The 15,133-nt window shown below is 35.4% G+C and overlaps 2 protein-coding genes across 7 annotated transcripts in view; one reads left to right on the top strand and one right to left on the bottom strand.

The window, feature by feature from the left end:
* Window positions 1-9,453, top strand: part of Mef2 (myocyte enhancer factor 2) — a 116,604-nt gene extending 107,151 nt beyond the window's left edge. For 4 of the 6 annotated variants that reach the window (XM_089650657.1, XM_089650654.1, XM_089650656.1 and 1 more), the window contains exons 8-9: window positions 256-494; window positions 3,225-9,453. In XM_089650657.1, the coding sequence (XP_089506783.1) occupies window positions 256-494; window positions 3,225-3,340 (355 nt within the window). In that variant the 3' untranslated portion in view covers window positions 3,341-9,453. The remainder of the gene's footprint in view (window positions 1-255; window positions 495-3,224) is intronic. The other 2 variants (XM_089650658.1, XM_089650655.1) reach the window with 1 other exon arrangement.
* A 10-nt stretch (window positions 9,454-9,463) lies between these two features.
* Window positions 9,464-14,347, bottom strand: Ir21a (Ionotropic receptor 21a). The gene is made up of 9 exons (XM_089650781.1): window positions 13,643-14,347; window positions 13,368-13,567; window positions 13,159-13,287; window positions 12,912-13,073; window positions 12,574-12,815; window positions 12,341-12,481; window positions 11,622-11,814; window positions 10,747-10,948; window positions 9,464-10,297 (listed from the first exon to the last, which is right to left on the bottom strand). The coding sequence occupies exons 1-9, from the start codon at window positions 14,345-14,347 to the stop codon at window positions 9,464-9,466; spliced, it is 2,808 nt and encodes a 935-aa protein (XP_089506907.1).
* Window positions 14,348-15,133: the final 786 nt, after the last annotated feature.

The following is a 15,133-nucleotide window of genomic DNA, read 5'->3' as shown; positions in this document are numbered from 1 at the left end:
TATGAAATAGTTCAATGTATATTTTTATTGGAGGTAATCAATGATTTTAATTACACCTAATAGTTCCAATATAATTATCATACCTTCCATTTGCAAATTTTTCTGTAACCATGCATATTTTTTATTGTAAAGCTAACAAGTTTTTTTCTAAACATAATATTTCTAATATATATCACACCTACCGAGTAATCTTTATCCGTGTATGAATATAAAACAAAATTTAAACAATTCCTTACATCTACGCTTGAACGCAAGTTTTCTCCGCAGCCTGCCGCAGCTTTCAGTGTCTGGGGGCACCCCGCCTCCTGGGGGCCACGAGGGTGGGGGCGGCGGGGGCAGCCCGCCCCCCTCCGTGCGCATCAAGGCCGAGCCCGTGTCGCCCCCGAGAGCTGAGCCCCAGCGCCATGGCCAGCAACACCACACAGGTCATTCGAGCCACCACGGTCACCACTTAGCGCCGCACCATGCGCACATGCAGCAACAACAAAATGATGGTGAGACAATTCATTATCTTATTTATCCACTTGAGCGATAGCTACCTAAATTTGGGTAGTAACAATAATCCCCTTGAGCAATTGCTGTCCAAATTTGGGTAGCAACAATAATGCTCTTGAGTGGTAGCTAAATTTCTATTTAATTCCAAAAGATGTCACTAATGTAATGTATCATGGAATATTCCCAGATAATGTTTTGTACTCTGTACACGTTGTTTTGAATTATTTTTTCGAACATTTAACACCTGTTTATATGTTAATAATTGCATTTTTAAAGATCTGTAACTGTAATTCTAAATATAACTATAGACATTTGCAGTAGACCGTAGGCAAAATAGTAATATTTTAGATATGTACAAAAAAAAACCAAAACCTGTATTACTCTATTGGATTCACATTTGGAGAGAAGAAAGGACTTAGTTCAGACTTAAAACAACTCAATTACTGTCAAACTTGTTGTGAAATCAGATATGAGCGCATCAGCAGAATGCTGCCTGCTCATTACATAATAATAATAATATTTTACTATTCCTATCAAATCCCCTAAAAAGGGTGTTGATATTGATGAAATAATTTTTTATTGATATTATATATATATTGATTTGTTTTGATTAAGGCCATGCCATGCGTAGTTATGCAAAATCATGTGTTTTTGGTTTGAAAATTTGGTCGCCTAGAAATGTTTCAGATGCTTTAATTAAATACTGCGATAAGAATACATCTTGGCCTTTGAAATAATCGAGTATTTTTTGGATAAGTCTTTTTATAAGCCCAGAAAAAAATAATGTATAAGGCCTATGAAAACTGCTTTAAAGTTCAAAATCTCCTACTTACGAACCTATTTTCGGTTATGATTTTATTGTATAATGTGGAAAATTAAGTTATTTATAAAATGATTGAAAAAAAATTAAATATTTATGCCTGAACATCCACAAAATAAAATAAAAGGCAGTTTTTGGCCATGTTTTTTTCTTGCATAAATCAAAACAGGCGGATGGTGTTAAGCGGGAATTTAAACCTTATCGCCATCTACGTAAGGGTTGTTATTGATAGCGGCTCAATTTAAAATATTACACGACGTAGTGCATCGCCTTAATACAGGTGTTGAAACTGGTCTCCAGGACCGATGTTCCCTGTTGACCCTTTGGAGACGTTAAATATTCTACATTTTTTGTTAGTTTGGTCACAATATTTTTTCCACAACCTGAAACTTTAAATTACAGCAATTATTATAATTTTCTCGCACATTTGCACACCGCTTTTTTTTGCATTTTGTTGCTCGCAAAACTTTTAAAGTGTTATTATTATAAACTTAGGTTTTCAATTGTATTAAAGAGTCATTATTTATTAGGTGTTCAATTGTATTAAAGAGTCATTATTTATTAGGTTTTCAATTGTATTAAAGAGTCGTTATTTATTAGGTTTTCAATTGTATTAAAGAATCATTATTTCGTAACTATTGGATATTCCAGAAAACAACTTTATGTTGACATAAAACAAACAATAATTAACACTATTGGGGTCCTAATTGATCATGAAATAACGGTAAAACCCTATACAATAAATCTTGAACACAATATGTAATTACTATTTAATTTGTTTGTAACCACTATTTAAAGCTGTCAGTTTAATTTTTAGATTATCAACAAGCATTCGAAGCAATAGTTAGAAAAAACGGCAATAAATAAATTACAACTATGTAATTAAACAGAGACTAGCAATAGATATAAAGCAATATATGAAGCAAAACTATTTCCGATCTCGGATAATCATATTATTATTGAATTTATTCTAGGCATACAGACAAGGATATTTGTGTTATAATTATACATTCCCGAAATAATTTTTTTTCTTATAGATAAATGGTATGTTGTAAAAAATAAGATAACATATAGCATCTTCACTGTCACTCGAGTATATAAAATCACTGTACTCTGATTGATCACTGTCCTGTAATTGAAAATTTTCATCGTCGTATATTCTAGAGAATCGTGTCATAATTTTTATTTCAAAACTGAAAAAAATACTAAAATACACAAAACAAACTTATGTAGTAGCACTGCGATTTATGATAACAATGTTATAATCTAACAATATCACATTTTTTTTTAATTAACCCAGAAAATAACATTTTTCTTAATATTTATTGCACTGTATACTATACTAATCCTATACTAATCCCTCGAGCAGGTGGATAAACACAACGGGTCAAACGCTAAGTACAGACGGGTTAATAACTCTTTTACAAGTGAGCAATAGACAAAATAGGATATTGAAATAATTTTAGGAAAATATGTATTTCCGAATAAGGCTGACATTAATATTGAGTAATTTGCATTAGGTAACGAGTATTTTGCACACCTGATTTAATCATAATTAAGGGAGGATTTACTTCCAATTTCTCAGAAAATGTATTCAATCAGGATGAACACTGTCCCGCGCAGTGCGTGGGGATGTAACTATTCTGAACAAATATGCTTGCTGAATTCGTCTGGAAAGGGTTAACATTTAACATAACTCAATTATTTTTTTGCTGATTATATATTTGAAAAGTTTAACCTCATTCAATGGAAATAGTATATAATAGTCAGTCAGTCAATTTTTCTCTAAAAGTACATAGTCCTGACTGTATATATTTCCTCCAAGTTTCTGACATTAAAATCTTGATAAATTCAATTTAACACATGCAAGTAATGAGAAATACCCTGTTTAACCTTGTCATTGTTTCAGGCTCTGTTTCGTCGTCCAGTTTAGCCTCTCCCATGGGCAGTGGGGGCGGAGGCGTCGAATACGAACAGCCCCCGCACGCCAAGCGCCCCCGCATCTCCGAGGGCTGGGCCGCATAGCCCCACGCTCCCCTCTACTATTGCTGAGTCCCTGCACACATACATCAGCCCGGCTACTAGACACATCTAACGGGAAAATACATCGGACCACTCTAGACCCGCCATCATACATCAATTAATCCGTCTATAGAGCTAGCCAAACCTACCCTCAGTGTAAATAAATACTTCGTACATGCTAAAATCCCTTTCTACAATTGAATGCACATTGTCCATCTTTGGACGTATTGACATTTTAAGCTTCTCTATTGACGGAAAGTCTCCGATCCCGGTCTACGCCGCGTGGAAATCATCGCGTCTCCGTTTCAGTGATAGAATTTTAAAGTGAAGTGATTATTTTGTTTGTTTGAACAATTTCAATTGATTGATTGATATTGGCCCTGCGTGAGTTCTGCGTGATGGAGTTAATCCGCTTCTAGTGAATGAAGAAGTGAAAGTGGAAAATCGGATGGACAGATATTAACAGGTGTGTGCGTTGGATACGAACTACCGTAATACAGTGAGGTTTGGTGCCGGCTGCTGTTGTTATTGTTCTTGTTGTTCTGTACAAACGGACTACCAGCTTTTGTGATGAGAAAGTATATTATTTTGAAAAGTCCCCTACACGAGCTTGCATAGCTCCGGTGGAAGCATTTGAAGAAGAGTACCTCACGGACGCACGTGGAAGCGTAGAACCCGAGTCATGTAATATTCCGTAGCACGCACCCATACATATCTAAAGTTTCATATTTGTGTTCAGCTATTCGGTAGCGAATGTATGTTTTTTCTTTATAATTTTTTGTTATTTATAGTGTGTGAACATAACTTTATGTAAAAAAATTAGGATAATACGGACTCGCTGCGGGAGGATTGTTGTTTTACAAAGTAAACATTCACATATTTGTGTTGCCAAGTTGTTTTAGGATGTATGGATTATATAAATGTATATTTCTTATCACAGAGAAACTGTGAACTGTGCTGCACAGTAGATAAGGTATATATGTCCACACAGCCATTACCCGTAGGAACCCCTCACGACCACGGTCAGTGAACCGCTTGTGTGAAGTGTGCGATGCGATTCCCCCAACGAGATTGTGTGGGACTTGTAAACAAACAAATGTGAGATGAATTATGTCCTTTTGTTAATATTAAGTAGTCTACCACTAAATGTGCCATTTTAATGATAATATTGTATCCCGGGTTGGGTTGGTGGGGTATGAATCCCGCGGGGTAAAGGGTTGCTCTGGCTCTGGCTCTGGCTCTGGAGCGGATGGATAACACAAGCTTTAACGTTCTTATGACATTATGTAACCGCACCAAGGCACTTTAGGATACAAACATTTTGTGAAAATTGTATTTATTTATGACTTTCATACATTCTCCAATAAACATAATTTATTATCTTGTTAATTCTGAGGAACTCGGACTGCACAGTACATTCTCCAAGTCACGAGACTTGTACACATCTGATTGCAAAACATTCTTCCATTTTCCTCTCTCTCTGTTTTTTTATTACAAATGTTAAGAATTCTATTAAATATTAAACATATTTTACCAGTTTTTAACATGAAAAATCACAAAGTTAAATATTATTATTACATAATAATATCTTTCATATAAATTTCTATAAATATATTAAAAAAAACTTACATGTGTTTATTAAATGTTGACGATAAAAAATATAATATGGTATACTGTGTTGTTATAATGGATATATTAAATGGAATCAAATTTCCCTTGTATATTTTTCCAAGTAAGAATACGAAAGACTATAAATATTTTACGATAAAAATAAGTAGGTACTTGAATGCAGGGCAGCCTGCGAGTGTTTATCAGTATGTAAATGTCCGCCCTCATAGTTGCAATACGCAATGTTCACTGTTTCACTAATCCTAGAACGTTCAAAGGCGATGAAAGAAGGCTCCTCCGACAGGGGGCAGGACTTGGGTGATTAATAGTACAATATTAAACAAATCTAAGATCCTGCATTAATCACTGTGACTGTCAGGAAAACTTGTGCCATTTCTGAATTTCAAATATATTTTTAGAATATATCTGAGTTGTGGACATGTTGCAATTGAATTAAATGGTTATATAATAAAATAGAAATAGTTGACACACAAATCTAGTATCCTATTGATAAGGAGATTGTGCAAATATAGGTACATAGTACAATATGTATATTTTCTGATATAATATTCACCAAAGTTAGACGTGTATTTAGGATGGGCGGCGGGAATGTGGCTGAAATGTCAGAAATTGCCCGGTACAACAAACAAACAAACAAACAAACTATGGATAGAAGTACTTCTTTCAACATTTTTCTTATTGCTTTCAATCTCATATACACAGTTCAACATCCAAACGGCCTCAAAATATGTATTTGGCTAAAATGTCAGTGAGCATGTCATCGATGCAAATTCATCTCCGCGTCATGGTCATTTCCCAAGAGAGAAGGGTTTTTAAATTACATCACTTCAAGACCTCAGCGACTGAGTTGGCATCGCGTTTGGGTCCCACCCAGGCATCATGAGTTCAATTCCTCGGCTGGCTAAGTCCTCCATCATGATACAAGCAATATTTTCCATTCAGTGTGTTTCAAATATTGTCAGGTTAGTCGTAACCCGGGAATGTTTGTCTTTCTTTCAAAAAAAATTATGGCATTAACATTTTCCACCAACCCATTTACAAATAAATATATATGGGTTTAACTGCCCATTTAATAATCAGTTGAAAAACGATTGAGCGTCGACAAATTAGCCGACGATTTCATTTATGAATTCTGAGCATTATTTTCATTGTGAAACTGTTTTTTATTTATTGGGGAAATCTTAATTTAACTCTGCCTATGCAAAATTGTTGCCACCTTCAAATGGCATTTAATGATGACCTGACGTTAGCGGTGATGTATTTGAAACGATGATAGTAAATCTAGGAATACTTGTTTGTGTTGAGGCCGGGGCAATTATCCCACTGGAATGATGTTGGTTTGGCGTAGAATTGACTGCGGTTGAATACTGTAGGTTGGTTGGTTGGTTGTATTCGGAAACAGTTCTGGTTGTGCCGAAAAGCCATTTGTTGATTTTTTATAATGTGTAAATTAAGTATTTGTGTAAGAAATAACTTTCTCACTTTCCACGTCGGTCAGACGTGTCCCGTAAAAGTAATAGAGTTTAAACACTTGTAATGTATTGCACCATCGCAGGCTCAGAGCTCTGCGGGGAAATATTCGGAAACACTCGATGCATTTTCTTCAGTTGTTCTTTAAAATCATATTACATTATGACAATACTACTTATGTTCGAAATGCGACGAGTGTTTCTTAATCTTGGTTGGACATAATTCCAATGAACATTTGTACAGTAATATATGGGTAAGTCAATGTGACTGTGAAGCTTTTGATGTTCAATGTGTTCACCCGCATGTGTATGTTATCACGTCCCGTCACATCTATTCCACCCAAACCACCATCACCACTCCACCACTCCACTTCTTGTCTCCTCTCGCAACCTCCCCGCAATTCCCACCTTTCTTGTTTACAACTTGTGATTTGTTGACACATTTATTTCATCATTTGGTGCTCGGATTTAACCGGAGCAAACTTTAACACTGCTCCAATTCATGGATTCAATATAGATATCTTGAAAAATGAATTTTTGAAAAACTCTAAAACCTGAGACAACATTAGCATTCCGGTTCACAAAGTGTTTGAATTTGAGTGCTGTCATATAATGCTACAATATTGTACAGAATATCATTAGAAAAAATTACATGTTTTTTTAAATACCTAAATACATTTACAATGTATCTATTTAGTTTTGTAACTTGAAGTCATGTCAATGAATCACACAGCTAAACATTTTTCTGCCTTTCCAGTCCTTGAATTTTATTAAATTCAAATTTCAACAGAAGTATTTTTATTTCCTCAACATCACTCACAGGTACAGAGGTATCCACTCTTTATTTTTAATGTTTCGTTAAATGGCTGCAAAATACAAATGATTGCAACTTATTCGTTTTCTGGAAACCGTTCCTGCTATTATTTGAAGAATACAAGGGTTTCTATGAGGAATCAGGGTTTTGTACGTAACTCCTAATACTTCTTTGCTGCCTTCAACCATAGGTGATAGTATTTAATACTGTACACAAGAATTCAGGGTTTCCATCTTTATGAAAACAGTCTGTTTGGTTTGCAGCAAATGAATGGCTAAAATTCAAATCTATCATGTTGTCCTTTTTTCCGTTAGAACCAGGGTTCGTAAGCTTTGCATTCTTTGCAAGCGTTGTTTGACTGTCATCCCGAATGAAATTAATTGACTAAAATCAGCCATCAATCATGTATCTCTGTGTTATATTCCATTATTCTCTCCTGTCATATCTTCACCACTGTAGTTGCCTTACATGCAGTGCCTAATGTAACGTATTGTACCATTTTATGTACCATTTGTGTACCATGTGATCTTATCTGCCCTGTTATTGTAGCGTGTATATTCCATTATGAATGTATCTTTGTATAAAATATGAACAAACATTACATTTATTATAAACGACAATTCAACAATATTAAAGTTTTTTATGAACAGGTTTCATTAAATTTATTGGTATGTTTTAAAATCAGTCCAGATGTAAGATTAGCTTATCTGTTATATATGTAGATACATCGTCATTGTAAATTAGATGGACCCGTTTGATGAGATGTTTTAAATCTTAATTTGTAATGTTGGATGTGTGATATAAAAATTTGTATATTTATGAATCGTCAATTTGTTGTCAAGCCCAAAAATTAAATGAATATTTTGACACACTTTTGTAATATTTATTGTAAGAGGCATTTTATTTACAAGAACGATAATGTGTAGACAGTAATACGTAGCCACTGTGGAAAGAAAGAAAGGCTTCCTGCTTCCTTCTGAAGAAACTCGCTTGTGCCTTCACAGACTTGATACTTACTACTGCTTCACGTCTCTCAGAACTCGCCTTGTTACTTTGCCCCTAGTTGTCAGTTGTCCCCTGAACCCACCCATTACTTTCTGTTTCCCCGTTACTCTGCTTGACTAAATGTATAGAATAGTTCACCCCATATTTAGTGGCATTGCAGAAATGGTTGAACTCTGTTAATTATATATTGTAGCAATTATTGATATGAACTATCAAAGATAAATATATACGTACTTGATTAAGAGGCAATCACAAAATCGACCACCTAGAGTTGTTGAGCACTTTAGAGAAATTTATGTGAAAGAAATATTATAAGCGTACGTTTATGTGCTCAGTTTGTTTAACATGACAAAGATACGGCTTGGTGGTCAGAGGTCATCCCCTGTGCTATACTTGACCTTTGGGAGCATCAGGTGTTCTTTTCTTGTAATATAACTGAAGAGCGTATTATGGTTTTGTAACTTTAGAATAAAACATGTAAATTACAATGTTGTAAATAATATGCACTTGTGGTAAAATTGTACCTTGGAGAAACTGAGAGATATTTATGATGGAAGAGAGGAATTGGAAATATAAAATGGTTTGTTTAGTATTATTTTTGTACGATATTTTATTGCTTTGTCTTTTCGATATTAATTTAATTTGATTGATTTACATTAAAATACATGTATTGTTTTAGTAAGTGGGAAGCTCCCAACGCTGAGGCGAGTCAGGTGCCGGCTTCATTGTAATGTCAATAATACTCATTGATTCTGTCGTCAACCAAATCCTAACATTTAACACAACGTGAGTGCAATATTAATACAATGCTTACATAATATGATGATTTACTCTTAAGTTCATAAATATATATTTTAGTTCTAAATCAACGTTGAGTAGAAACTTCTCATTTCTATTTGAGACATTATTTCTTTTTGTGTTGACTCATACTTATCGTATAAACTTAAGATTTTCATAGTTATTTACGTTAGTAAGTTCGTTCTCTCGCGCATTGGATGTCTCTAGCATCGCAATCAAAGTCAAACATTGTCCCAACAACATGTGACATATCGCTGTGTGTCCTTTGTTCTTTTGTAATAATTATTTGGTTTATAATTATGGGCTTAGTCGACAGACGGGCTCGTGCGATGGATACGATAGAATCGTTATAAATTATTTTGATGACTGTTTGAAAGATTATAATAAAGAGTTGAATGTCACTTTCTTGTTTTATTTCAAATTGAATCCTTCTTTTTTCTCCCGACTGGGTTCCACTTCCGCATCTACCAAATAGCCCCTTTCATCTACTTCTATAGGAGATACCTTTTCACCAAACACAGAAGCGACTGCCTCAATATCAGTGTCCTTAATTTCTTTCAGCGGCTTTTCTTTCTCCCCTTCATTCTCCTTATTCTGTTCCTCGTCAGATCCGAGCTCGCTCTTTGTGTAATTGAAGAGCTGATTGATTTCCTGGTCCCAGTCCACGTAGCTGGACTTTCGAGAATGCCCACTGCCACGAGTTAGTTCATCTCCAACATGCGTAATATCAGCACAGACTTGCAAATTTTGACTGTGAATAATCACATCTGTTTCACTTTTAGTTTCCAGATATGGTTCTTTATATTCATCAACGTGGATTTTGAAGGTTTTCCTGTGTCCTTTGTGAGTGTTATCATCTGTTTCAGAATCGCTGGTCAAGTAAACGTCACTATCTTGACTAATGCTGTCCTTTTTCTTTTTGATGTCTTCTTCTGTTACATCTGAGCTAGCGCGGCTTCTATCGTACATGTCTGCGAATTCACTTTTGTCTTTGCTCTTGGGAGTGGGGACTATTTTGGATCTAGAGGTATCTGAAGATGCGGTTGAAGCTGTTGGTGAAGGGGGCCTATTTCTGTTTTTGAATCTGAGGCACATACGGCCGCAGCCCCCGGCCCACTCGGAGACGAGGGCGGCCCCAGCAGCTAGGAAGCCCGCCCCCAGCAGGAGGAACATGCCCTGGGTGTCGCTGAGGGAAAGTCCACGTTCGTCTATTGTTACCATGCGAAGTGCTTCTCCTGTACTAACCTGTTATAGAAAAATATCAACCAGAACCATTTTTAGTCATTGTAAGGATTTCTAGAGAGTCATGTACATACATATAATGTCATCACCTCCATTCTAAGTTACTTTTTGATGAAAAAAACTCTCTATTGATGATACATACTGTGGCAAATCAACAAAATTCTATCTCCAGCAGTTACGGAGTTATTAAACTTATCAAATTTGCGAAACTTAATTATATTACGTGACATTTGAATCAACCCAGGTTAAATTTAAAAAAAGAGATAGAAACATTTACCATGGTGTAAAATATGAATTATCAACAAAATAGACCACAAACGACTTGCGAATCTGACATAAATAAAAAAACAATAGTTTTTTTAGCTCTCCTGAAAAGTTGACTTTTTGCAGATTCGCAACTTTAGTATGTACGTGACGTTTTATAGTGGGATTCGTGCATCCATTTCATTTACCTGCAATAATTTTCCAGTAGAGCTGCGTTGCATATCCCACTTCACATCACTTTCTATTTTGGCTATAATACCACTTTGCAGCATCGTGAGTATGCCCTTATTCAACTTATCCAAGTAGACAGACTCCTTAGGAAATGCAATGGACACCCCAAATGGAGCAAAGCATTCATTACTGATATGTAGCACGGCACGCTTTGTAGTCCTACGTGGTTCAAAAACAAAATAAATTTTAACTAGCAGTTCTATGAACAGTAGACCTCACGTGCAAAAAAGTATGTTTCTAATTTTCTCGTACTTAATAAATCATAACCAAAATTTCCCCTTCATAAGGTTAACAAATAGGTCCTAAAAAATCACAGATATGCCAATATATAGACAGTACAATTCTCATTCGGAGCCTACTTATTATACTGTACACCAATGAAAAAACTCTGAAAGTTTATTCCATAGACTTTCAGACGCCATATGATGTCACAATATTTCGGTTCCAATTTTGGACCGGATTTATACCCCCCTGCTAATCCTAAATCATGATATATTTTAGGTTACATTTTTAAAATTTCAAATAAGGAAACTCAATTTGTCCAAAGAAACTCCATCACTACCTTAATGACAATTCTTTTTTCAAACTTTCTCAAGGTAAGTACCATAATATTGAAAAACCGCGAATAAGAAAGTCCAAATGAAAATCCACATTACACCTTTAAAAAATAATCTTTACTGAACAATTAAAACGGCCTCCGCCTTAAACGGAATGTACAAACAAATTTTCAGACAGATGACATGCAAAGTGATTGAGTTAAAACAGGACTTTGCTACGCTCAGTTACAGTTTTTTGGGATATCAAAATAATGGGTCCTTGTGTAGATACTTACTCAAATGTAAAATTGGACTGAACCACATATTCTAACTGGTATTTGGATCCTAGAAATGCGTAGGGCCAGAAGAAAGCCCTGGTTGTATTGAGTAGACCAGCCTCAATGTTTGGTACCAGCTCCAAATGTTTCATTAATTTGGTAGTGTACTTATCTGAAGAGTTGGCAAACCACTTTTCCCACCCACCTCGATCTAAAAATATTATTGATTCATTTTAGAATGTTACATTTGTGTTTCTTTTTCATAAAATTTTCTACTTGTTACTTTTACATATCTATTCCTTTTTATTATCTATGTAGCAATATGTTTATATCACGGACCTAATAAGCCCTGGATGGAACTATTCAAGATAAATTTGAAGCTGCAGGGTAAGGGGGAAGATGTATTAAAAACACCTCCATCTACTTAATTTTTTAAATAACATATCCCATTCTTTCATATGCCATAATAATTGCTTTAAAAACATGAAAATAAAATTAAAGTAGTTACAATAATACCATTTTTCATACAAATCATTTCAAAAGTTGATCATTCAAGATGGCTGCCACGCAATGTCGCTTCCCCCTAGATTTGGCTTCAATGCCATTCTTAAAAAATCATATGAATGCTCTATCCAGGGACTTTTAGGTTCATTGCTTATATACATAATAAGTATATGGTGGATATGCATTGTTATAACTATGTATAGTATGGAAATGTGCACAGTTGTAGGTTGTACCTAAAGTTCCTACTCTGTAGTTTCCCGAGAGAAGTTGTTTGACTGTATCCACAGTGGCCGGATATACAGGAAGAGTGACAAAGGCAATGATGGATCCCGTATAACAAGCTGTTATAATTATTGTGAAGATCCAGTACCAGCCTTTAGAAAGAGAAAACAGAGCATCAACTATCTAAATATAAATAAAAATGTGTGTTCATTAATGAAGTTCTCAATGATTGTTTTCTATTTACCAATGAGTAGCCTCGTGGTTATCTTTGTGGTCCTGCTCCAAGAATTCTTTCCGACAAATGTAAAGCAGTTGGTGAACGTTCCAAACACGTACCAGAACATGTTCTCTATTTCCCCGGAGTTGTGTATCAAGTGCCTCAGCGTGTGCTTGTCGGAGAATGCCAGGGGAAATATTCCAAAAAGATATGTGAAGGTCAAAGCCACCCATACTGTCCAGTGGAATGGTCCCATTATCGCTCGATATCTATATAATTTTACAATGAATTAATGCACAAAAGCAAACTTTATCCGTGTCATTGTAATAGATTTGAAGTTTATGTATATGAAGTTATGATCATACCTCGGCAGAGCTGTTGATGTCAGTGATATAAAAACAGCACAGTCCTGAGAATGGCTGGAGGACATATCCATCGTGAATAGCCTCTCAGTTGTCATATACATTCCTGCTATTCCGATGTCGCCTTGTCCGTCTATCACCGCGTTTGTAACGGCATCTCCCGACCTTCAAGATATAAACAATTATCACATCTTCAATATTATTATTTTATTACATATCATATTTCAGTTAAACTCATAAATTTTCTCACCCGTCTCCTAAATCCTTCGGTTCTTTTACTTCAATAGAGAAATTATTTTTTTGCCCAAGTAAATTTAGTATGCGATACTCGATTCCTTCCCAAATGGTATGTTTATTCCCCAAATTATCTGTTGTAACTCTGTAAAAACCATAGATTCTATTACTTTGTAGTAAAAAAAATGGCTTTAGTAATGCAATCAATTTAAAATTTATTTGCACCTTTTGAAGACGAATGGAGGCTGATTTGCCGCGATGACAGAGAACCTGTGGCCAGCGTAGCCCTTTTTCATCTTCGGGGGAAATAAATTAACTTCCGGTCGAGCTAACTTCCCTTTCACCCAAGAAGTCAACACTTCAGGATTGCTGGAACCCAGTCCATCAATAAAAAGGTTGTGGGTGTACAAAATATAGGGAGTTTCCTGAAATATTAAAAAGTTTTAATAGATTAAACTGATTAGATAGAGGTGAAGGGTTGTTAATGGAATATTTCTTACCAATGTATTATCTTCCCTAAATGATTGTGCGATAATCAACAGATTAACTATATTTCTCGAAGCTTTATTATATAAAAATTCCTGAACACGCCATTGAGAGGAGCGTGCAACTACAATCACTTTACTGGTGGCCTGAAGACCAAGAACATCAGCAGACTTCATCACATCAGCCACAAACAGAATATAGTTGACACACTGTTCCTCCAAAGTCTTCAGCACCCTCGATTCAGAGATGGAATTATTACTGTTGATTCTACCATGGACGTAAGCTTGTGGAAATGTTTTCATCAGCTGCTGAAGGAGCAACTCTTCACTGTTCTCCACAAACTTGTCATATAATATAATCGGTGCGCATCCATTCAAGTGTTTGGTGACCAGCATGTGAAGTAGGCTAATCAGGGAAGGGACCTGGTCAAAAGTTTCCTTTTGTCCGATGAACGATTGACTCCACATTTCTTCACGAGTTTTTGGATGGCCGTAGAAAGTGGCGTCGACTTGCCTTTTAGAAAACTTACGAGAATCAGTTTGATTTTTAAAATCAGCAAAATCCTCCGTTTCATTTCCGAATGTCTGCACCCGCTTAATGCGAGCACCGTCAAACTGCATCTTGCCGTTTTCAACTTCTTTGGACGGGTAGTAGATGACTTCTTGTCCCAACGTTTCACAGTAAGTTAAAATGAAAAACAAAATTATTCTTCTGACCATTATTTAATTTCAAATAAATGTTTTCCTGTTACCGTACTTCAATAGAATGTTTGGAAAGGAGCGGATGCATTTTGTTTTATACCCTGAGTTTTTTCACTAGACTACATCATAACAGAATTGCAGATTGATCGCTTGATAATAAAGTTCACTTGACCAGGTGGTAATATGATTGAAACATGCAACATTAATGAGTCCAGGTTGGGAACGGTCTAGAGGTAATAAGGAAATTATTTATTAATGACAGATCTGAAATATGAACCAATGCTTCCATGAAAAAAATGATAGGTAAGAATCAAAATCAATTTGGAATTAATATGCAGGTAGGTAATACTCATTACATTTGAAAACAAGTTATAATATGTAGAGTATAAATAAACCACTCACTAGCTCGATATCTTCGGGTGTTTTGTATGAAACAAATTGGTCCTAAAAAACCACAGATATGCCAATATATAGACAGTACAATTCTCATTCGGAGCCTATTTATTATACTGTACACCAATGAAAAACTCCATAGACTTTCCGAGTTTTTCATTGGTATGAAAAACTCCATAGACTTTCAGAGTTTTTCATTGGTGAATATAGTTAGGCAACAATATGACGTCACAATATTCACGGTTCCAATTTTCGATCGAAGTTATACCCCCCTGATGTAGGGTATATTGTAGGTATATAGTTTCTTTACATTAATTATATTATCTTCAAAATATTTTTTTATGCAATTATTTAACTGTTTGTTGTCTTAATTTCATCATTCAGTATGCTGACTCGACATATGCACCTAAA

Source organism: Hesperophylax consimilis, chromosome 3 (genome assembly GCF_061612785.1).
Source record: "Hesperophylax consimilis isolate HC1 chromosome 3, BYU_Hcon_1.0, whole genome shotgun sequence".
In the NCBI taxonomy this organism is placed as follows: Eukaryota; Metazoa; Arthropoda; class Insecta; order Trichoptera; family Limnephilidae; genus Hesperophylax; species Hesperophylax consimilis.
Note: the sequence above shows the minus strand (reverse complement) of the source record. Positions and strands in the feature narration are given on the sequence as shown.